The sequence below is a fragment of the Trematomus bernacchii genome, unplaced genomic scaffold (genome assembly GCF_902827165.1).
Source record: "Trematomus bernacchii unplaced genomic scaffold, fTreBer1.1, whole genome shotgun sequence".
Lineage (NCBI taxonomy): Eukaryota > Metazoa > Chordata > Actinopteri > Perciformes > Nototheniidae > Trematomus > Trematomus bernacchii.
In genome coordinates this window covers 424,987-448,437 of record NW_022987584.1, presented here as the reverse complement: position 1 = coordinate 448,437, position 23,451 = coordinate 424,987, and the positions used below count along the sequence as shown (strand labels likewise).

Sequence of the window (23,451 nt, the reverse complement as noted above, 5' to 3'; positions counted from 1 at the left end):
ACTGGCCGGTCCCGATACCTGTATCGCACGGCAGTAGAGCTGGAAGTCCAGAGTACTCTGTAAACTTGTATAAGTGTTTTTTACCAGTAAAATCAGATTATTGTTATAACCTTTATTCCGGTGTTTTCAATTCCTTCTTTTATTAAATCTAACCAGGCTCATCTAACGAACGGCGCGTAGCAGAGGTGGGCTTTAAGCCACCACCACGGTGTTTGCTACAACAAAGCTCACTGCTTGACGTTGTAGAAATGCGTGTGTGCACCACGACAAAGGAGCCTCATTCACTTTACATTGGGGTTGTTTGCGTGGTGCCGACACGTAAATGTAGCAAAGTTCGTGACTCCACCACGCACTGCGGTGTTAAGGAGTCGTGGTGGAGTCACGCATTCTGGTGAGACCAGGTTGGTTTAGAGTGGTTGAAGGAAGCGGTGACAGGAAGGAAACGCTGGTGTGAGCTATACTTTCAGAGAAACAGTTTGATGCCACATCACAAAGAGGTACAATGGATCCAACAAGTCTTCAACGCCTCGTCTGTAAGTACAATCTTTACACTGTTAGCATGAGGGAAGACGTTCAGGTATCATGAAAACATCTGAGAGTTCACTGACCTTCACAACAAGCATCCAGAGTCTGGAGAAATGTAACTCTCTTTACTGTTTGGTACGTTCAGGAGAAACTGCAAACTAATATGATTGTTGTGGTGCATTCAAGTTCCTGCTAAAAGAGAAGTCTGGTATTTTCTCAGACTTCTATCCAGTCTGACTCGTGCTAACTTTGCACTACGTTAATGTGTTTTAAAAGCACCATACAGACCTGTTGAAGTGTCCTGTGTGTCGCAGTAAACTCACACTAACCTGTGGTTTCTCCTCAGTCCTCACCTCCCTGCTGAGCTGCTCCACTAACCAGGGTCAGTACACTTTCTCCGTCTTAGAAACTCAAAGCTGTGTCTCTGTTGACCTGATGCATCACTTTAGTCTCAGAGCAACTGAACACTTTTCTGTCCTCACATACTGAACTCTGCATCGCATGTTAGATTCATCAGTGAACATATCAGAAAAAAGATTATTAATTTAACCCTTTTAGAAGTGAAGTTATAGTCATTTGTTCTGGGAATGTCATTTTCGAGCCTGAGACCTGAAAAACAGGCTCGGGGCTTAACAGGTTAATCTACACATTATACTTAATCTGCACTGAACGTCTGGTGTTGTAATATCTGCAATTTCCCTGTTTTGGGACAAATAAAAGAAAAGTGAAGAAGTGCTTCCAGTGCGGTCGTCTTTCAGTCGGAGGGTTGTTCAATCATCAAATACTTCAGTTAGTGTTTAAATATCAAAACTTTGGAACAGTTTACTTCACATTCAGGTAAATCTACTTAGAAGAAAATGAATACAAATCTTAAAGTCTTATTCAGGACAATCATCCACAGATTACCCAGAAACGTACCTAAATCATATCTTCTTAAGTATTAAATAGAGATATACTGGAAATATTATTGACTTTAAATACAAAAACCTGAAGCAGACTACATTTCTGCAGCAATAAGTAAAAACAAAGCACACGTGAAAAGTATCCCCGACACGATAGATACACAGTTTAAAACCTCTTTACACCGACTTTAAGATTTGAATGGAGCTTTAGTCTGCTGATATTTAAAGTAACCTCTCTCCATGAATCACTTTTGGACAGGTTAATTTGGGAACCTACGATCAATGTGAAGGCCCTGACACACTGTTAGGAAAATATCACTCGACACCAGTTTGAGAATCAATAATCAGGTTCTAGTTTATTCTTGCAAGAAGGAGCAGAGTTAAATCACGTACAAATGATATGGGTTAACTCAAACACATGAGGTATGTTGCTCAACGGAGCAGCAAAAAAACATCAGGCTTATATAGTCCAAAACACGGAGATAACAACAAAGTCGTAAATCGAGGTGGCGCTAATATCATCAGCGGGTGTCGGAAAGGTGACGGGGACATCTGTGACGTTCTTCCTTCACGCCTCATAGAAATGAGATATTTAGGAGACAACAAGTATGTGTCTTCTCATAAATATCAACAACCTGAAATGCCCTGCCTCCTCCTATCACAGCAAGAGGCAGCTGCAAGGTCATACACAGTTCAGTCACACATACTGTAGTATCAGTGCATTAAGACAACCCATAAAGTGGAGACAACTTGTATTTTCTCCAACACACACCAAGACCATGGCCCAGTTCCAAACCGACACCTAACTAAACATACAAATAAAATACAATTGTTGTTGAAAAACAAACAAAACTAAAACAACAAATAAATAAACAAACAAATACATAAAAGAGGTAAATGGTAATCAAGAAAAGTATTAGTGAACCCCTCAGGTGGTGCAGGTGGTTGGGCTATTTATCAAGACCCTCCACCACGACAAGGTAGAGTTTCAGGAGAGGAGAAGCAGGGGATGGAGGACAGTCAGGTGTGAAGAGGTCTGGGACATGTCAGGGGTTCAGATTCACATTCACTTTTTCATCAACACTCTCTGATGATCTCTTCTCCTTAGCTCTTTTAGATGTTACAACAACAACAATAACAACAACAACAACAACAACAAGACGAACCAGTCCCAAACAAACTCCCAACCCAACGTATCCTCCGGGTCCGGGACCTTCTGGTTGTTCCTTCTCAGGACCTGAGGACAGAAACAGAGAGCAGTGAGGAAACGACTGGACCTCCCCTCATGTTGGAGAACAGCTGATCATGAAGGTGATGAAGAACAGAATCTGTTTCCTCTCCAGTCTCATGTCAGACATTATCTACCGATCACAGAGCATCAACATCATCTTTAAACATGCCAATGGAGGAACTCTTCAGGAGAAACACAAACTCACCTTCTTGTTATCTTTGAAGAAGAAGACGTACTGCTTCAGCTCAGGTCTTCTCCACTCTAACTTTGTGACGGCAGCATCTGTGGGACCGTTGCACTGAAGAGTGACGTCTCCTCCGGGCTTTGCCTTCACCTCTGGGAGAAAATCAAGTAAAAGCAGAGAGGCAGAAGTCAGCAGTGCATTTCTTTCTAACAGGAAACTTTTTACGACCTCATTATTTTGCAAAGAAAAATGCCATTTTAGGGGGTGTTCGATATCTATTTGATGTTTTAAACAATATTTTGAAACCACTTTTTCTACAACTATATTCACATTTACATATATATGTATTTATACATTTATATATACAGTATATATAAATGTATAAATACATATACCTGTACATATACATAAACATATAGAGGTTACACGACGGACTGGCGAACACTGGATGTGGAAAGCAGGTTGATATGCCAAGAGTGAATACTCTGTTACAGTAAAAGTCCTGCATTCAAAATGTTACTCAAGTAGAAGTACTCAGATCTTGTCCTTGAGTAAAAGTAGAAGTACTCAGGTCTTCTCCTTGAGTAAAAGTAGAAGTACTCAGATCTTGTAATTCAGTAAAAGTAGAAGTACCAGAGTGTAGGAATACTCTGTTACAGTAAAAGTCTTGCATCAAAATAGGGGGTGCTACTGAGCTGTTTTAACAAAAAAATACGATTTATTTTTACATTCTCAAAAAGGTTGAGGGCTGTGACGTGTGTCCCAAGTTTTGTGTCCGTAGCTCCTTTTATCTTATCGCAATAAAAAAAAATGTATAGGCCACGCCCACATTCGTCATTCGTGGCGACACTTCAAATCTGAGTTTGTTCATACTCACCCCTAGGGTATGGCTATGAAAAAATAAATGTATTCCGTCCATCCGTTCTTGAGTTATTACTGCGTGGTGTTTTTGGCGCCCCCTATAGTCCAAAATGAAAATGCTTTGGTCTGCCTATTCAGCCCTACAAAAAAAGGTACAAGTATATTATGTTGAAAATATCGCAAAAAGTCGTAATATTGTATAATGTATTAGTTGCATGTTGTATTTTGATAAAAATCACTGTAGTTTTTCAAAAATATAATGGAAAAAGGAGAGAAAAACAAAAACAAATATCACAATATGATGAAAAATATAAAAAACAGCAAGTTTAAAAAAGTAATGTTGTGTTGAAATAACATGAAAGAAATCAAAGTATAGCATCTCAAAACATATATTTTAAAAACGTCACGTTAGTCAAGTTATAAAAACTGCATTGTTTCACAGAAACAGTGTTAAAATCACAAACTTTCTGTGAGGATCTGCAGTACTTCCTCCTTCTTTTCCACTTCTATGTTTGTCTGTCTTCCTGGCTGGGCGTGGCTGACCTACATTCTGATTCCCGCCAACTCATCTCCACTGCTGTTGTTCATCTCACTGATTGCCACTACTCACCTGCACCTGCTTAAAACCCTGGTTCCCATCCTCAGACTTCGCCAGTTCTTCGTTTATCCTTCAGTGGTAACTATCGTCCAGGCCTACTAGCAGAATTCTAGTAAACCTTTTGATACTCCTAGTGAAAGGTTATTCCTTTCTCACCCTGCATCTTTATTCTTCCAGACCTACACACACCTGCCGCTCTGCTTGCCACGTCCAGCCTCCGACTCCTCGTCTGAGTTCCCTCCGTGCTTCCACGCACACCAGCTCATCCAGACTACGTTCGCCAGCTCTGGATTCCCGGCTCTCCTCGGCGGTGTTTCCTCCGTGCCTCCACGCACACCAGCTCATCCTGTCTACATTCGCCAGCTCTGGATCTCCGGCTCTCCACGCCGGTGCGCCCTCCGTGCATCTCCGCACCTCCGTCTCCCCCTGAGCTATCCAGCTCCACGTCTGTCTTCTCTGAGCTCCTCTCTACACCTTGCCTGTGCCGTGGTCAAATAAAGACTATTGTTTGACACTTCACCACTGTCTCCGTCTAGTGTTTGCGTAGCGGGTTCTCATCTCCAGTCACTTCTCGGGAAGCGTAACAGAAGAACTGGCCAACAATGAACCCCGCAGGCACTGGAGCGGATCCCGCCACAGTCCATCATGCCCTGTCTAGTCAGGGTTCCCTTCTGGGTCAACACGACCAGCTCATTCGGGCGTTAGTCGAGAGCAATCAATCCATGGCTCATCATGTCTCTGAGTTAGCTTGCCAGATCTCAGCTCTAACTACCTCGGCTGCAGTTTCTCTTGCCACTCCCAATCCAGCTTTTTCTCCTACTCCACGCCAGGATTTCCCCATCACCGACCCTGAGCCATTCCACGGTGAGGTGGAGAAATGCAGAGGATTTCTTTTCCAATGTAACAAAGTTTTTCGCCAGCGTCCTGTTTCGTTTGCAGCTGATGTTACCCGGATTAATTATGTTCTGAGTTTGCTCCGTGGCAAGGCTTTAACCTGGGCAGAGGCTTTGAGCTCTTCAGTGGACTATGACAATCTGCGTTTTGAATGCTTCTCTGAGCGTTTTTCTGCTGTCTTTGATCATCCCAATTATTCTGGCTCCGCCGAGAATCAGCTGCTCGGTTTACAACAGGGAAACCGGAGTGTGGCCGAATATTCCATCGAGTTTCACACACTCGCTGCAGAGGCTCGATGGGACGAGGCGGCTCTCAAGGCGGTGTTTTTGAGAGGATTAAAGGATCAGCTCCGGGATGAATTAGCTGCACGAGACGTTCCAGCGGATCTCCAAGATCTGATTTCCTTGGTGTCCCGCCTGGACTGTCGTTTGCGGGAGCGCAGAGCTGAGCGGACACAGCGGAATCCACCTGTCTCACACAGTAAGCCCAGTTTTTCCACCTACCCTGTTCCCTCTGTGTTTAAGTCTCCCTCCGTTTTCTCGCCGCCCAGCGGGCGCACCTCTTCTCACGAGGAGGCTATGCAACTGGGTCGCGCTAGACTATCTCCGGAGGAGCGTCAACGTCGGGCGTGTGCTGGCCAATGCATGTATTGTGGCAACGCTGGGCATGTCATTGCCAACTGTCCTGTACGCCCAAACGTGGGAGCTCGTCAGTGAGATTGGGGGTCCTGACGAGTCCACAGCCATCTTCTCTACCTCCTTCCTTGTGCCGTTTTCTAATACCCGCCAAGATTTGTGTTAATTCTATGACTTTGCCTATCCAAGCTCTCATTGATTCTGGTGCTGAGGATAGTTTTTTGGACCGTGAGCTAGCTGAACAGCTGGGACTCTGCCTGGAGCCGTTAGATGAACCTCTAACAGCCTATGCACTTAATGGACAAATAATCTCCTCTGTAACAGCACAGTCAGCCCCTTTGACATTGATCACCTCCGGCAACCACAGAGAGTTCATCCAGTTAAAGGTAATCTCTGCACCTTCCACACCTCTGGTATTGGGTTATCCGTGGCTTCGCACCCACAACCCACACATTGATTGGGTCAAGGGAAAGATCATTGAATGGGATCAGCACTGTCTCGCTAACTGTCTGTTATCTGCCGTACCTCCTGTCTCTGTCTCCCCAAACTCTGCTGCTTCTGTAGACTTAACTGGAGTTCCTGCGACCTACCACGACCTGAGATTGGTCTTCAGCAAGGAGAGGGCTCTCTCTCTTCCTCCTCATCGGCCCTACGACTGCTCTATAGATCTGTTTCCTGGGGCTCCTCTACCCACCAGCCGCCTCTACAACCTGTCCCGTCCTGAGAAGGAGGCTATGGAGCTATATATCACGGACTCAGTGGCTGCTGGGATTATTCGTTCTTCCTCCTCTCCCGTGGGTGCCGGTTTCTTCTTCGTTGGCAAAAAGGATAAGTCACTGCGACCTTGCATTGACTTTCGTGGGTTAAACAACATTACTGTTAAGAACAAGTACCCATTACCCCTTCTCACCTCTGCTTTTGAACCTCTCCATGAGGCAACCCTGTTCACCAAGCTTGACCTTAGGAACGCCTATCATCTGGTCCGTATCCGTCAAGGGGATGAATGGAAGACGGCTTTCAACACTCCCTTAGGTCATTTTGAATACCTAGTCATGCCCTTTGGACTCACTAACGCTCCAGCAGTATTTCAGGCTCTGGTCAACGATGTTCTGCGTGATTTCCTTAACCGCTTTGTCTTTGTATACATAGACGACATCCTGATTTTCTCCAAAGACCAGGAGGAACACGAGAACCATGTCCGCCTGGTGCTTCAGAGACTGCTGGAGAACAAGCTCTATGTCAAGGCTGAGAAGTGTGAGTTCCACCAGAACCGGATCAGCTTCCTGGGCTATATCATTAGTCAGGGCAGAGTGGAGGCAGATTCTGGAAAGATCGAGGCTGTGGTCGAGTGGCCAGCCCCTACTACGAGGAGGGAGCTTCAGAGGTTTCTGGGCTTCGCCAACTTTAACCGCCGCTTCATCAGGAACTTCAGTAAGGTTGCTGCACCTCTCTCAAGACTCACCTCTGTCAACATTAAGTTCTTCTGGACCCCAGAGGCTAATGAGGCTTTTCTCAAACTCAAGTCCCTGTTCACCTCTGCTCCCATCCTCATCCAGCCAGACTCTGAGAAGCAGTTTATTGTGGAGGTTGATGCGTCAGACACTGGGGTGGGAGCTGTCTTGTCACAAACTGCTGGTTCTAATAACATCCTTCATCCTTGTGCTTTCTTTTCACGCCGCCTCTCTCCTGCTGAGCGCAATTATGACGTTGGAAACAGGGAGCTTCTGGGAGTAAAGTTGGCGTTAGAGGAGTGGAGACACTGGCTCGAGGGCAGCAAGCAGTCATTCCTGGTCTGGACAGACCACAAGAACCTCGCCTACATCCAGTCAGCGAGACGGCTGAACTCTCGACAGGCCAGATGGGCTCTCTTCTTCAGTCGCTTCAATTTTAGTCTCACATACCGTCCAGGTTCCCGGAATGTTAAGCCCGATGCTCTATCCAGACTGTACTCTTCTGACTCTCCCGAGCCCTCTGCTGGTTCAATCCTGCCCAAGAGTTGTGTTGTAGGCGCCCTCTCTTGGGAGATTAATAACACCATCCAGGAGGCTTTGAGAGAGCAACCAGATCCTGGTAACGGTCCTCCGAACCGTCAGTTCGTTCCCGATGCTGCTCGCTCCAAGGTTCTACAGTGGGTCCACAGTTCCCGGTTCTCCATCCATCCCGGAGTAAACCGCACACGCTCTCTTCTTAAGAGACACTTCTGGTGGCCAACTGTCAACAAGGACACTCAGGAGTTTGTTTCTTCCTGTCCCACGTGTGCTAGGAGTAAGTCCTCCCACCAAACAACTGCAGGATTGCTTCAGCCTCTACCCATCCCTAGTCGTCCCTGGTCACATATCGCCTTGGACTTTGTTACCGGTCTGCCTCCCTCCCAGGGTAACACCACAATTCTCACCATTGTTGATAGATTCTCTAAGTCTGCCCACTTTGTAGCTCTTCCTAAGCTCCCTTCAGCCCTGGAGACCTCCCAACTCCTCTCTGTACACGTTTTCCGGCTAAATGGAATCCCTTCTGACATAGTTTCTGACCGCGGTCCTCAATTCACCTCTCGAGTGTGGAAGGAGTTCTGTCAATCCCTGGGAGCTTCTGTCAGTTTAACATCCGGATATCATCCCCAGTCAAACGGTCAGACTGAGCGAACCAACCAGGACCTGGAGTCAGCCCTCCGCTGCATCGTTGACCGTAACCCCTCTACCTGGAGCTCCCATCTTCCCTGGGTTGAGTACTCGCATAATTCCCTAACGTGTTCTGCTACTGGTCTCTCCCCGTTTGAGGCTTCTTTGGGGTACCAGCCGCCCCTGTTCCCTGAAGAGGAGAGAGAACTAGCAGTTCCCTCGGTCCAGCAGCATGTTCGTCGTTGTCAAAAGATCTGGAGAGACACTCGCTCTGCTCTCCTCCTGACTTCAGCTCAGAACCAACAGTCGGCCAACCGCCACAGACAAGCTGCTCCTCCTTACGTCCCAGGTCAGTCTGTCTGGTTATCTTCCAGGAACATTCCTCTCCTCACAGAATCGAAGAAGTTGTCTCCACGCTTCATTGGTCCCTTCCCCATTCAAAGGATTATTAACCCCTCTGCAGTCCGGCTGAAGCTTCCCAGAACATTGAGAGTCCATCCTACTTTTCATGTCTCCCAGATTAAGCCTGTTCACACCAGTGACTTGAGCCCTCCGGCCGTTCCCCCTCCTCCCCCCCGAGTCATTGATGACCATCCTGCCTACACAGTGCACCGTCTCATGGACGTCAGGCGCCGGGGCAGGGGCTTACAGTATTTGGTGGATTGGGAGGGTTACGGTCTCGAGGAGCGATGCTGGGTCCCTCGCTCCCGAGTCCTGGACCCTGTAATGATAAGGGCCTTTCACAGGGCTCATCCAGACAAGCCTGGTGGTCGCCAGGAGGCTCCCGTTGAGGGGGGGGTACTGTGAGGATCTGCAGTACTTCCTCCTTCTTTTCCACTTCTATGTTTATTTTGTCTTCCTGGCTGGGCGTGGCTGACCTACATTCTGATTCCCGCCAACTCATCTCCACTGCTGTTGTTCATCTCACTGATTGCCACTACTCACCTGCACCTGCTTAAAACCCTGGTTCCCATCCTCAGACTTCGCCAGTTCTTCGTTTATCCTTCAGTGGTAACTATCGTCCAGGCCTACTAGCAGTATTCTAGTAAACCTTTTGATACTCCTAGTGAGAGGTTATTCCTTTCTCACCCTGCATCTTTATTCTTCCAGACCTACACACACCTGCCGCTCTGCTTGCCACGTCCAGCCTCCGACTCCTCGTCTGAGTTCCCTCCGTGCTTCCACGCACACCAGCTCATCCAGACTACGTTCGCCAGCTCTGGATTCCCGGCTCTCCTCGGCGGTGTTTCCTCCGTGCCTCCACGCACACCAGCTCATCCTGTCTACATTCGCCAGCTCTGGATCTCCGGCTCTCCACGCCGGTGCGCCCTCCGTGCATCTCCGCACCTCCGTCTCCCCCTGAGCTATCCAGCTCCACGTCTGTCTTCTCTGAGCTCCTCTCTACACCTTGCCTGTGCCGTGGTCAAATAAAGACTATTGTTTGACACTTCACCACTGTCTCCGTCTAGTGTTTGCGTAGCGGGTTCTCATCTCCAGTCACTTCTCGGGAAGCGTAACACTTTCCATTTAGAGTTGGATTCTTTTTGAAACTCAATTCATTACAAATTAATTCATATTTTACCAATTTGTAAAGTTTTGCATCCATCAAAGTGTAACTATAAGTATCTTTGTAGGAGAAAAAAGCAAAAATAATTTAAGAAAACTGCATTGTTTCACCGAAACAGTGTTAAAATCACAGAAACTTCCCTTTCAGTCACATTTTTAAAGAAAATCTGTTCAGGAAAAAGTACTTTTTCTGCCAGCTGTAAAGTTGTCATACATAAAACTGTATCCAAAAGTACGAGAAAGAAAACGAGAGAAAAAAGCTAAATCTGCCTAGTGTCAGTAACAAAGTGTTAAAATCACAAACTTGCCTTTTAGAGTCACAGTCTTTAAGAAAATACTTTTGTTACAAAGTAATTGACATTCTACCACTTGTCAAATGTTCCTACATAAAAGTGTATCCAAAAAGTATCTTGGTAGCAGCAAATAACAAAAATATGTAAGGTTATCAGAAGAAAAACCTACATTCCCAGTGGCCATCAAAGTCTATAACTCTTCACCCTTAAAGGGAACTGAGAACTTCCACACCAACAGTATGTGCAATATAAATGCAATTAACATCATTACAATACACTCGCTGCTATATAACATGTGCAATATTAGTATTATTATCAGTGGCGTTTTTATATGTACAAAAGTGGTGGGGCACAAAAAACTTAGATGTCTATATATAAGCTTCTGCAGTGACGTGCAGTGAGGTTCATGGCTGCTGAGGCACTGACACTGACTCTTCAGGTTTACAAATATTATATTTTGACCTAAACCAAAATATAATATTATTTTCAAAAGCTTTTTTTGTCTGATGCTTCGATTAATTTTAAACAGACAGTTCAACAAAAGGATACCCAAAAAATGTAATTTTATCATTTAAATATTGAATTGTTCTCTCTTAGTAAGATCCCATTTTCAATCAAATTGCGGTCTTACCTTGACTTGAAGATGAAGTCCATTTGCCTATCCTTCTGGACAAACATTTCTATTACTTTTTTGTAAAAGTCCTCCTTATCTTCTTGTAGTTTCAAAAGTCTATCATAAATCTAATCCATAGATTAGGACACGTCACTGCAGCTCTCTCGTCTCCTCTTCACACAGCACACTTTTCGCGGCACACGTACTTACAGCCAATCAGCTCTGAATGATGTGAGATGACGTATGGTGGGGATGGCAGCTCTGTGCCCCTATGGTCTTTTTTTTTTTGCCACACATTACATTGAAAAATACTCTGAGCATGCGCAGTGTAGTTTTTACAGTCACCGTTCACTTTGACAGTGAGAGGGAGGGGCATGATCAGGTTTTGTCCCACATGGCTCAAAACGGCACTGTAGACACTAACTAGAAGAACACAGACTAAAACAGCAATGTACAGACGAATCAGATGATTAAACATGACCTTAAAATATATTCTATATCTTTTTTTATTTCTTTTTTTGCATCTCTTTGCATTTTTTGTAATCATTATGTGTAATACTTTCTGCTGACACTAGGTGGGGCTGTGCCCCACCTGCCCCTAATGACCAGTCGCCACTGATTATTATTAATATGCTATGATAATGTGCAATTACGTAACTCCCACTACGTTTTATTTATTTTTTGCACTACTAAATACTGCTAATAATTGCATTGATTGTGTGACCATCTATGTTTCTATGTTTCATGTTTTCTGTAGATGTTTAATTGCTCTTTTTACTGCACTTTTAGTGTACAGTTTTGATGTTGTGCTGCTGTGTTTATTGTGTTTTTGTTACTCTGACACAACAATTTCCTTCGGGATAAATTATCTTATCTTATCGTATCTTATTGTTTAACTGAACAAGTGTGAAAGTAAAAAAACGGCCATTAAAGAAAGTACTTCATATTCTACCAGTTGTAAAGTGTTGCATACTTCAAAGTGTATCTAAAAGTATCTTAGTAACACAAGAAAAGAGAAAAAAGCATTGATGTTAACACTGGACTGTTCCACTGAAATAGCGTTAAAATCGTTTAAAGTGCCTTTAAAGAAAATCTATTCAGACAAAGTATTTTATTTTCTAGTTTTTAAGGTGTTGCATACATAAAAGTGTATCTTACAGTTCCTCTGTGAGAGAATTACACACAAATCTGCCGAGTGTCAGTAAAAATAAAAGTGTTAAAATCACAAACTTGCCTTTTAGAGAAAAAGTCTAAGAGAAAATCTATTCAGACAATGTACTTAATTTTCTAGTTTAAGGTTTTTCATACCTCAAAGTGTATCAAAAGGTATCTTGGCGAGAGAAAACATTCAAAAGTTATCAAAGAAAACTGCCTAGTTTCAGTAAAAAGTGTTAAAATCACAGTCTTTCTGATCAGTAAAATCATCAAAAACTACATTGTTTAACTGAAAAAGTGTTAAAATCACAAACTGCCATTAACATCTATTTAGACAAAGTATTTCATTTTCTAGTTTTAAGGTTTTGCATTAATAAAAGTGTGTCTAAAAGTATCTTGGCGAGAGAAAAAAGCTAAAATCTGCCTAGTGTCAGTAAATAAGTGTTAAAATCACAAACTTGCCTTTTAGAGTCACAGTCTTTAAGAAAATAAATGTGTTACCAAGTGTTTGACTTTCTACCAGTTGTAACGTTTTCAGACAGCAAACTGTATCTAAAAGTATCTTGGTGGCAAAAAAAACTAACATATGTGAGGTTATCAGAGAAAAACCTACATTGTTTAACTGGATTGTCTTACTTAAATCAAAAACTGCCATTATGAGTCACATTCTTAAATAACATCTATTTAGAGAAAGTATTTCATTTTTATTGTTTGAACTTTTTGCATACATAAAAGTCTCTAAAATCTGTCATCTCAAAATCTTCTATTGCACTATTTTATCTGTTTTATTTGTTCTATGTCCTCTCTATATATGTTGCACTGTTGGAGGAGCCTGTGACCTACGTTTTTCATTAATATATCTACACTCTAGCTAATGTGCACATGATGATAAAAGCCTTGAAACTTGAATCTTGAATCTAGAAATTATCAAAACTGCATTGTCTCACTGAAACAGCCCTAAAAATCACAAACTGCCTTCAAAGAAACCCAATTCCTTACAAAGTACTTCATATTCTACAAAGAAACCCAATTCCTACAAAGTACTTCATATTCTACAAAGAAACCCAATTCCTACAAAGTACTTAATATTCTAACAAGAAACCCAATTCCTACAAAGTACTTAATATTCTACCAAGAAACCCAATTCCCTACAAAGTACTTCATATTCTACCAAGAAACCCAATTCCTACAAAGTACTTCATATTCTACCAATAAACCCAATTCCTACAAAGTACTTCATATTCTACCGAGAAACCCAATTCCTACAAAGTACTTAATATTCTAACAAGAAACCCAATTCCTACAAAGTACTTCATATTCTACCAAGAAACCCAATTCCTACAAAGTACTTCATATTCTACCAAGAAACCCAATTCCTACAAAGTACTTCATGTTCTACCAAGAAACCCAATTCCCTACAAAGTACTTCATATTCTACCAAGAAACCCAATTCCTACAAAGTACTTCATATTCTACCAAGAAACCCAATTCCTACAAAGTACTTCATGTTCTACCAAGAAACCCAATTCCCTACAAAGTACTTCATATTCTACCAAGAAACCCAATTCCTACAAAGTACTTCTACCAAGAAACCCAATTCCTTACAAAGTACTTCATATTCTACCAAGAAACCCAATTCCTACAAAGTACTTCATATTCTACCAAGAAACCCAATTCCTACAAAGTACTTCATGTTCTACCAAGAAACCCAATTCCTACAAAGTACTTCTACCAAGAAACCCAATTCCTTACAAAGTACTTCATATTCTACCAAGAAACCCAATTCCTACAAAGTACTTCATATTCTACCAAGAAACCCAATTCCTACAAAGTACTTCATATTCTACCAAGAAACCCAATTCCTACAAAGTACTTCTACCAAGAAACCCAATTCCTTACAAAGTACTTCATATTCTACCAAGAAACCCAATTCCTACAAAGTACTTAATATTCTACCAATAAACCCAATTCCTTACAAAGTACTTCATATTCTACCAAGAAACCCAATTCCTACAAAGTACTTCATATTCTACCAAGAAACCCAATTCCTTACAAAGTACTTCATATTCTACCGGTTGTAAAGTGTTGCATACTTCAAAGTGTATCTAAAAGTATCTTAGTAACACAAACAAAAGCAAAAAGCATTAATGTTAACAAAACTGGATTGTCTTACCAAAATCCTGCCTTTAAAGGTGGGGTAGGTAAGTTTGAGAAACCGGCTCGAGATACACTTTTTGTTATATTCCATGGAATGCTCTTAACATCCCGATAGCAATGAATATCTTAAGTGCTTTGACAAAAAATCCATAAAAAAATATCATCTGTGGAAGCCGTAGTACTGTAAAAAGCACGACCAATCATTGCTGAAATGATTGGATGGCCTACCTGCCTGTCAGCCTTCCATCTGGGCACAAACTTATCTCGTGCCCTCATTGGTCATGTGCGCGTTCGTGTGTGCCCCAGGGCCTGATGGAAGGTTAATAATAGATGGTCATCACACCTCACATCAAAGGTTTATTAGGGGTCATAGAGAGTAGACACCTGTCATCACACCTCACATCAAAGGGTTATTGGGGGTCATAGAGAGTAGACACCTGTCATCACACCTCACATCAAAGGTCTATTAGGGGTCATAGAGAGTAGACACCTGTCATCACACCTCACATCAAAGGGTTATTGGGGGTCATAAAGAGTAGACACCTGTCATCACACCTCACATCTAAGGGTTATTGGGGGTCATAAAGATTAGACACCTGTCATCACACGTCACATCAAAGGGTTATTGGGGGTCATAAAGATTAGACACCTGTCATCACACCTCACATCAAAGGTTCATTAGGGGTCATAAAGAGTAGACACCTGTCATCACACCTCACATCAAAGGTTCATTGGGGGGTCATACAGATTAGTCACCTGTCATCACACCTCACATCAAAGGTTTATTAGGGGGTCATAAAGATTAGACACCTGTCATCACACCTCACATCAAAGGTTCATTGGGGGGTCATACAGATTAGTCACCAGTCATCACACCTCACATCAAAGGGTTATTGGGGGTCATAAAGATTAGACACCTGTCATCACACCTCACATCAAAGGGTTATTAGGGGTCATAAAGATTAGACACCTGTCATCACACCTCACATCAAAGGGTTATTGGGGGGTCATAAAGAGTAGACACCTGTCATCACACCTCACATCAAAGGTTTATTGGGGGTAGTGAGTAGTAAGGGTCATAAATCATGACTCTGTCAGGGCTATGCTAATGTGACACAAACAGTATGAATATATAACGGTGTGTGTACAGTAGGTGTGTGTTTGTGTGTGTCTCTGTGTGTGTGTGTGTGTGTGTGTGTGTGTGTGTGTGTGTGTGTGTGTGTGTGTGTGTGTGTGTGTGTGTGTAGATGCAGCAGACAGACAGGTCTCAGTTGGTTTGGTGTCCTATCCTTACTTTTAATATTTGTAAATAAAACCTTTGGCCCGTCATTTCATTTCCTCATTGTAGCGACCAGAGAGGGGAGAGGGGGGGGGGTATCCAGTCTCTGATAGTGTTACGTTATTATGAGAGTGCTCTCATACTTGTTTGAGTATGAGACACCTGGTTGACCCCCTCACCTCCTGCAGCCACAGAGCCAATGATCCACAGGAACATGAACAGTCCCACACGTTGCGCAGCCATGCGAGCAGCTGATGCTAAACAGGAAGTGATCTGAACAGAGTGTAATCCAGTTTGGACCGGTTTGTGTTCGCTCAAAGGTTTCATACACAGAGGGAGGGGGGGGAGGAAGGGGGAGGAGGAAGGGGGAGGGGGGGGGAGGATCCATGGTCACATGATTTACAAGAAACTGTTTGCTTTATCAGAATGACACGTTCAAGTACAGAGGGGGGGTGGGAGAACAGTGCAGTGAGATCATTTCAGTGAAAGGTGATCTCAGAGTGAATGTGATGATCAAATGTGAATCCATTTGAAATATATTGAGGGTCTAACCTTTTTAAAAGACTGAACAGATGAATCTAACTATAGTGAGTGTGTCCACAAACAACATTAGTTACACAGAGTAGAGAAGAAGGGACGCTTTAACCCGGGGGCCTTTTATCCAGACCTTGAAAACAAATCAAACGTACAGCAAAGTTTAAAGGGGACCTGCTTTGGTATTTCACTCAGCTCGTCTCTCCATAAAACACAGCGTTTTATATAAAGAGAGATGTGAGAAACAGCAGAGGAAATAAGTGTTGCTGCCAAAGTCTTTAGCTGGTTGATGTAAGGACGTCATATTGGTGTCCTGCCTAAAAGAAAAGAATATCACAATGTGTGGTTGTCATTGCTGCATTTTCTGTTTCCTTAAATAACACACTAACATGAGAAGCATATCAGAATGATGAGGAATAGCTTTTGCCTGAACTCTTACTCTTGTCAGCAGAAAGTTACTCTTTCTACTGCTCACTTCTAACTCTCCCCTTTGTTCTGTCTCTTCTCAGGGTCCAGGCTACGCGTCTGGTCGCCCGGCACCACAGGGGGGCTCCTCAGACGCCAGATGGACATTTATTTTAGGGGCAAAAAGCATCGAGTCAGGGCTGGAGTTAGTACTCCCCTTACCCGGATCTTGAGGACAAATATGTGTCCCCGGTGTCTCAGGAGACTCACTAATGCGGCTTTCACACCAGCGCTTTTCCCTTTCTAGCTCCTAGCGAGAGCTTTTCTGGTTCAGCTCCGGTTTCCCTTTTCAGCTCCCGCTCTGTTCACACCGCCCAGAGCTGCCGAGAGATTTTCTCCCACAACAACAACGGGCCGGGGACTGCGTCGGGTCGATGATCGTGTTGCTTTTAATCATACGAAGCCAGATTAAATTAAATAACGACTTCTCCAACCTTATACTTTTCTCCAGAGTGCCGTGGTTCATTGTTTATTAATGTGTTTCATTTAGCGACCGCTGCAGTGCTGGCTGCTCTTCCACGGGAGTTTATTCTCCCGTTAGCTCCGGGTTAGCTCACACGGCTCTAAAGTATTCACTGTCTGACTGTCACACAAGCAGCTGATACATATCCCCAGTTCCCCTTAAGTGAATGTGTGTCAGTCTGAATTGACGCTGTTTGGCATCACAACGCTGTTATGAAAGTTTCTCTGGTATAACATGGGTGATGTTAGCATAGCAACCGAAGCTAAACTGACTACTTGCTAAGCCGTTTTCTACAGGCACATTTTACCGGCGTATTTTTCATTATGGTTCTACTTGTGATAGTTGGACATGACAACCTGTACAGCCCATGTATCTCCACAATGATCAATAACAGCGAACGGATGGTCAAAGTAAGGTTTCCTGCACGCCTCGACGTAAGATTTTTTGGAGCTGGAAGTGAACCGCATTCCGGAGCTATGACGCGCCGCCGCTGCGGTGTGAACAGGAAAAACCGGCGCTTTTCCAGCTCCTAAGTGTCAGAAAACAAAACCCTCTCTCTTTTCCTAAAAGGTTTTTTAGCAAAGCAGTGCAATGCATTTGGGCTTTAACCATTTTCATTCAAGTCACTTTACCTTTCTGCATTTTCAGCTAAGTTCAGCATCACATGTCACATTGCATCACATGTCACCTTTTAGACACTTTTATCCAAAGCAACTTACATACTTTCAATACTGAGGACATTATTGCCCAGGGACACAACGACATGCTGACTGCAGAGGAACCAGATAACTTCTCTCAGTTCGTTCATCTAAAGGGATTTCATATCCACCAGAACTCTAAACACATTTTCTTTCTGACACCAGTAAATGACCTGTCTGTCTCCGTGACGATGACCCCGCCCACCCACGCTGAGCAGCTATTGGATGATGACTATGATGATGTCATGTCTGCTGTGACCACGGAGCATCAGTTCTGAAACAGAAACAGCAAAAGACCCAGAACGCTTCCCTGAGGAACTCCACGTGTCCTCGTTGCCATGGGGATGGTCCTCGTTGCCATGGGGATGTTATAATTACACATTTCAAGATAAAAAAAACACGCTCACCATCAGACTGGTTTTAAAGATTGTTTATTATAGCTTGACAAATCATTCTGTGTTACCGAGATGAAGTACATTTCACATTTTATAACTTTCAGTACAAATGTTTTCTTTAACAATCTGTCATTCTTTCCCACTTTTATAAAATGTTTTAAAGTAACAGATCTTTGATTAAAATACTTTTTTTAACGTAACAGTACTTTGGCTTAAATAAAATGTCTTTAAATCATTTTCTACGTCACAAGCTTTATTATATTTCTTAACTCTGAGGCTTTGGTCTGTTAGCATTAGCAGCTAATGCTCAGCACAAAGAACACATGTGCACAATATACAATAAACACAAGAACTAATTATATATAAAATAAGAACTTCAGTGTCCAGATGTAACATGTACTTTTCTTACAAATACCTGACACAGAGCAAAGCAAGCTTAACATTGAAAGATTTAGGCACATTCATGTTCGGTATGTTCTCAAAGGGAAGTGCAGTTTGTTATTGATTCGTTATCGGGATGCATTCATTCAAATCAAATCATTCATCATTGAATCGGCTACTTTTAGTTTCTGATCTCTTCTTTAGCAATCTGAAAGAAGTTCTTAATTTAAAGTTTAACAATCAAAACTGTTTCACATTTCATGTAAATCTACTTAGAAAATAAATAAACCTTTTAAAGTCTTATTCAGGACATCCACAGATTCAGAAAGGAAGTATTAAGTATATACTGGAATAATTATCTGCAAATACATAAACCTGAAGCAGACGACGTTTCTGCGATAAAACAAAGCACACGTGAAATGAGTTACGAAGCGCAGACCTCTTCACAGCCGACTGAGACTCGATGGGGGGGGGCGAGTACATTCACCTAAAGAACATGTATTTAAGTATATTGGTGTACTTAATAATAAGTCATAGTACTTCAACTTAAATACAATGTATTCATAGTAACAGTACTTTTAATCAAACAACATGTGTTTTAAGTGCAGTTACTATGGTAACATGTATTTTCAGTACTTTTCCCTGAGTCCAATATATAAACCATAAATACTCAGAACGGTCTCTTTGGAGTTGTTATTTGTTCAGAAGCAGTTGATGGAGGACAGTCGGGTGTTAGAGGTGCGTGGTTGATGAGTGCTTCACTCTTTAAAAGCATCACACTCATCTGGACTCGGCAAAGGATCCCTTTTAGGTTTTGGAAAAGCAAAACGTTTAATAGCATAACCAGCAACACCAACAAGAGGACAACCCAGTCCCAAACCAACTCCCAACCCAACGTTTCTTCTGTGCCGTTTATTCAATTCTTCCTCCAAATCTTCCTTCGGGGGACCTGAGGACAGAAACAGAGAGCAGTGAGGAAATGACGGGACCCCCCCTCATGTTGGAGAACAGCTGATCATGAAGGTGATGAAGAACAGAATCTGTTTCCTCTCCAGTCTCATGTCAGACATTATCTACCGATCACAGAGCATCAACATCATCTTTAAACATCTCAATGGAGGAACTCTTCAGGAGAAACACCAACTCACCTTCAGAGACGCTCAGATGGACGGAGTTCACCAGTTTTGTTGGCATGTTGGAAGTTGTAACCCGACACTGGTACGTTCCCGTGTCGCTGACGTTGAACTTCGTCAGGACAACAGAAGCGTCTCCGTTCTTCATCTCTGGATCTTTCAGCTCAACACGACCACGATAACGTGGATCCTGGAAGCTATCATACGGCCTGTTATTCCTGAAGAAGAAGACGTTAACATCCTTCAGCTCAGATCTGCTCCACACCAACTTTGTGACAGCAGCATCTGTGTGACTGTGACACTGAAGAGTGACGTCTTCTCCAGGCTCTGCCGTCACCTCTAAATCTACAGAAAAACAGAAAGTCAAAAGTCAGCAGCATTTCTTTAACGGTGATCAGCTCAACCTGCACATTTCTACTTCCTGTTTGAAACGGCACAGCTCTTAAACTTTAAAGTCTGATATACTTCACATACTTTGTTCTTTAACTTAAGATGTTGAATGCAGGACTATCACATGTAGTTCATTTGAAGTTTAATTCCTTTATTCGTCCGACAAAGGGAAAACAGCCATGCACATGGGGGGGGTGTCCGGTGCCTTGCTCAAGGCACCACGGCAGGGCAGGAGGTGAACTGGGACCTCTCCAAGTAGCAGTCCACACTCCATATTAAGGTCTGTTCAGGGACTTGAACCGGCGACCCTATGGCTCCCAGCCCCTACTGACTGAGCCCCTGCCAGGCGGCTGCACGTCGGTGTTACAGCAGAGGGTCAGAGCTCTGCTGGAGGAGGGCTCTATTTAGAAATGAGAAAGACTCTTGGCCTCCATTGGCTGGAGCGAGCAGGGAGTCAGTTTGTATTTGTTCAGTTTCAGCCAATCACAACTCTCCGTCTCAAATGACATCAGCAGTGTTTTGGAGGGGCGCAGTTTCCTCTCGCAGAAAATAAAAGATAACATCTAAGGTTCTCAGGTTACAACAAAAACAAACAACTCTTTACAAGAACTCATCGCTTTGAACAATAAATAATAAACATCATAAAGTTTTAGGAACAATAAAACAGAAAGTGGTTATGAAACAATTCCAGCTGCAAAGAGTCTGCTTTTGTTCAGGCGGAGGGATCTTGCTTCCACCAAGAAAATAGTGCCTAACGAAACTCTGTTTTCTGTTTAAGATATTAGTTCATATCATAAATACTGTAACTAACTAAATAATTATAATGCAAGAATAATTAAATTATGTACATTTGAATAAGCTCTAAAATGAAATACTGTGAAATAGAAATCAAATACTTGTTATTATATATAGACCCAACAGTATACAAAACAGTAGTAATATATAGTACAACAACTTGATTACAAATATGTATTTACCTCTGGACATGACATAACATTCAATGCTCAGAGGTGTAAAGTAACTAAGTACATTTACTCAAATGCTGTACTTAAGTACAATTTAGAGGTACTCATACTTTACTTGAGTATTTACTTAAGCTACTTTGTACTTTTCCTCCACTACATGTATTTAATACCTTTAGTTACTTTACAGATGTGGATGAATGATGTGAAATATAATCAAGTGTTAAATCAGACTTTAGTTCCACCTGGAGTAAATCCACAAGCTACCCTGCAGTATACAAAGTCATTATAGTATATTAGTCCTTGAGTATATTACTCAAGTACATGACACAGCTGAATCCTGGCTCTGAGACACACACACACACGCACACACGCACGCGCGCGCACACACACACACACACACTTCACCTTCTGCAGCCACAGAGCCAATAATCCACAGGAACATGAAGACATGTTGGGCAGATGTTAGAGCCGCCATGGCGGAGCGAGTGAGTCTGCACACGTTTCCTTGTTAACGGCAGCTAGAGGGAGGAAGAGCAGGGCGGGAGAGAGGGAGAGAAGGGAGGTCACATGTGCCGTTTATCAAACCAGCTTCCGCATTAGATCTCTGCTAACTGCGTCATGGGAGTTTAAAGAGATCCGCGTTAAGAACTCTGGAGTAACGGGCCACACGGACACTGCCCTTACGCAAAGAAAATATATTTCCCCATATATTAAAGGTGGGGTAGGTAATTTTGGAGAAACCAGCTCGAGTGCGCTAGAATTTGAAAATACACAGCTGCAAGAAATCTGCCACTTCCTCACAGAGCCCCTCCTCCAACACACACGAACGCGCACATGACCAATGAGGGCACGAGATAAGTTTGTGCACAGATGGAAGGCTGACAGGCAGGTAGGCCATCCAGTTATTTTACCCGGGTGATTGGTTGTGCTTTTTACAGTACTACAGTACTTTGCTTTTTACAGTACTACAGCTTCCACAGATGAGATTTCTTTATGGATTTTTTGTCAAAGCACTTCAGATATTCATTGCTATCGGGATGTTAAGAGCATTCCATGGAATATAACAAGTGTATCTCGAGCCGGTTTCTGAAACGTACCTACCCTACCTTTTAATTTACAATATATAATTTAACATTCTGTTCTTGTACATATCATATTCTATTTACATGGATATAGACTTCTTGCACTATTTTGTATTTTATTATACATGTTGCATTGTTGGAGGAGCTCAGGTCAGAAGAATTTCATTGCCATTTCTACACTGTAGCTGCTATGATGATAAAACCTTTGAATCTGTTAGAAATTAAAATCAATGTTAAACAGCATAATTCAGTCTAAAATATATCGTCAGTTTAAAGCTGTTTTATTGTGGAAAAAACCCGGAAGTTCTCAGGAAATCAATGCCAAGCTTTTATTCTGAAAATCCTTTATCCGGTTAGCATGTGACTAAATATTACGTTTTCTGAATGTAAAGTTAAAATGACTTGGAGTGTTACACACCAAATCGTACGGACTTTAACACTACATCGATAGACGTTAAGATATTATTACTGCTGAATATTAAATGAAGGAACAGTTGATCATGGAGTGTTTACACATTACGTGAGTAGCTATGACGTCAGAGGGAACTACCGTAAATGAGAACTGTGTCGTAAAAGTGTTTCTAGGACTTCTAAACTAACGATTACAGCTGTTTATAAGGTATTAAATAGAAAGTCATGACAGAGATAAGGAGGAGAGAATGCTTAAGGAAATAGGCAGAGAATACCAATGTCGAAATCATCTGTGCTCTCGCGATATCGAACCCACAAGATGAGAAGGGCGGTCCCGCTATCTTCACAGCGGGGGACAACGAGACGTGGATAAAAAGGCAGGACGGAAGATAACTCAGTCTCTTCCCTTCGCTGCAGCCTCCCTGAAGACAACACCGGCTTTGTCTCTCCATTACCCATGCTTGTTCTTCAACCACGTTACTTAATTAAACTACCCATTTGAACCTTTTCAGAGACTCCATTAGTCTCGTTATTTTAAGTTTCTTTCCTGGGAGCGAGAAGATCACGATTTATCAACATTTGGTGACCCCAGACATGTGATCTCGACACTGGGAGAGAAACCGCTAGTTTCGACGGAGATTTTGCGAACCAAAAGACACACAAAGGGCCCATACACAAACGGTAAGAAGAAGCCAGTTATATCAAATTCTTCAATAGCTTATTTAGAACCATTTAGATTTGTGTGTTTTGAGGCGAGCAGGACATCCTGAGAACAGCTGTTAATGTAATGTTAAATATCTAAATTTAAACCAAACCACGTGGCGTTGTTTTATACCAAGCAAGGGTAAGTCTATTTTCCTTTCTTTGATTCATTAACCAACTGTATGTTTTTTAAACCAACTGCATGATTATAATGTGTGTGTTTTCCAAGCCGGATATATTAATGTGCTTTTAAGCCGGTATTTATATAATCTTTAAAAAATAAATAAAATAAAAAATTAAAATTAAATAAAATAAAAATTTAAA

The 23,451-nt window shown here is 42.5% G+C and overlaps 2 protein-coding genes across 2 annotated transcripts in view; one reads left to right on the top strand and one right to left on the bottom strand.

Moving 5' to 3' along the window:
* Positions 1–467: 467 nt before the first annotated feature.
* Positions 468–23,451, top strand: part of LOC117480806 (low affinity immunoglobulin gamma Fc region receptor II-like) — a 67,947-nt gene continuing 44,963 nt past the window's right edge. The window contains exons 1-2 of the mRNA XM_034128285.1: positions 468–533; positions 872–907. Of these exons, the coding sequence (XP_033984176.1) occupies positions 503–533; positions 872–907 (67 nt within the window). The 5' untranslated portion in view covers positions 468–502. The remainder of the gene's footprint in view (positions 534–871; positions 908–23,451) is intronic.
* Positions 18,083–21,669, bottom strand: LOC117480823 (coxsackievirus and adenovirus receptor-like). Its single transcript, XM_034128309.1, has 3 exons — positions 21,338–21,669; positions 19,593–19,922; positions 18,083–19,393 (listed from the first exon to the last, which is right to left on the bottom strand). Exons 1-3 carry the CDS (start codon positions 21,405–21,407, stop codon positions 19,203–19,205), a joined length of 591 nt encoding a protein of 196 aa, XP_033984200.1. The 5' UTR covers positions 21,408–21,669; the 3' UTR covers positions 18,083–19,202.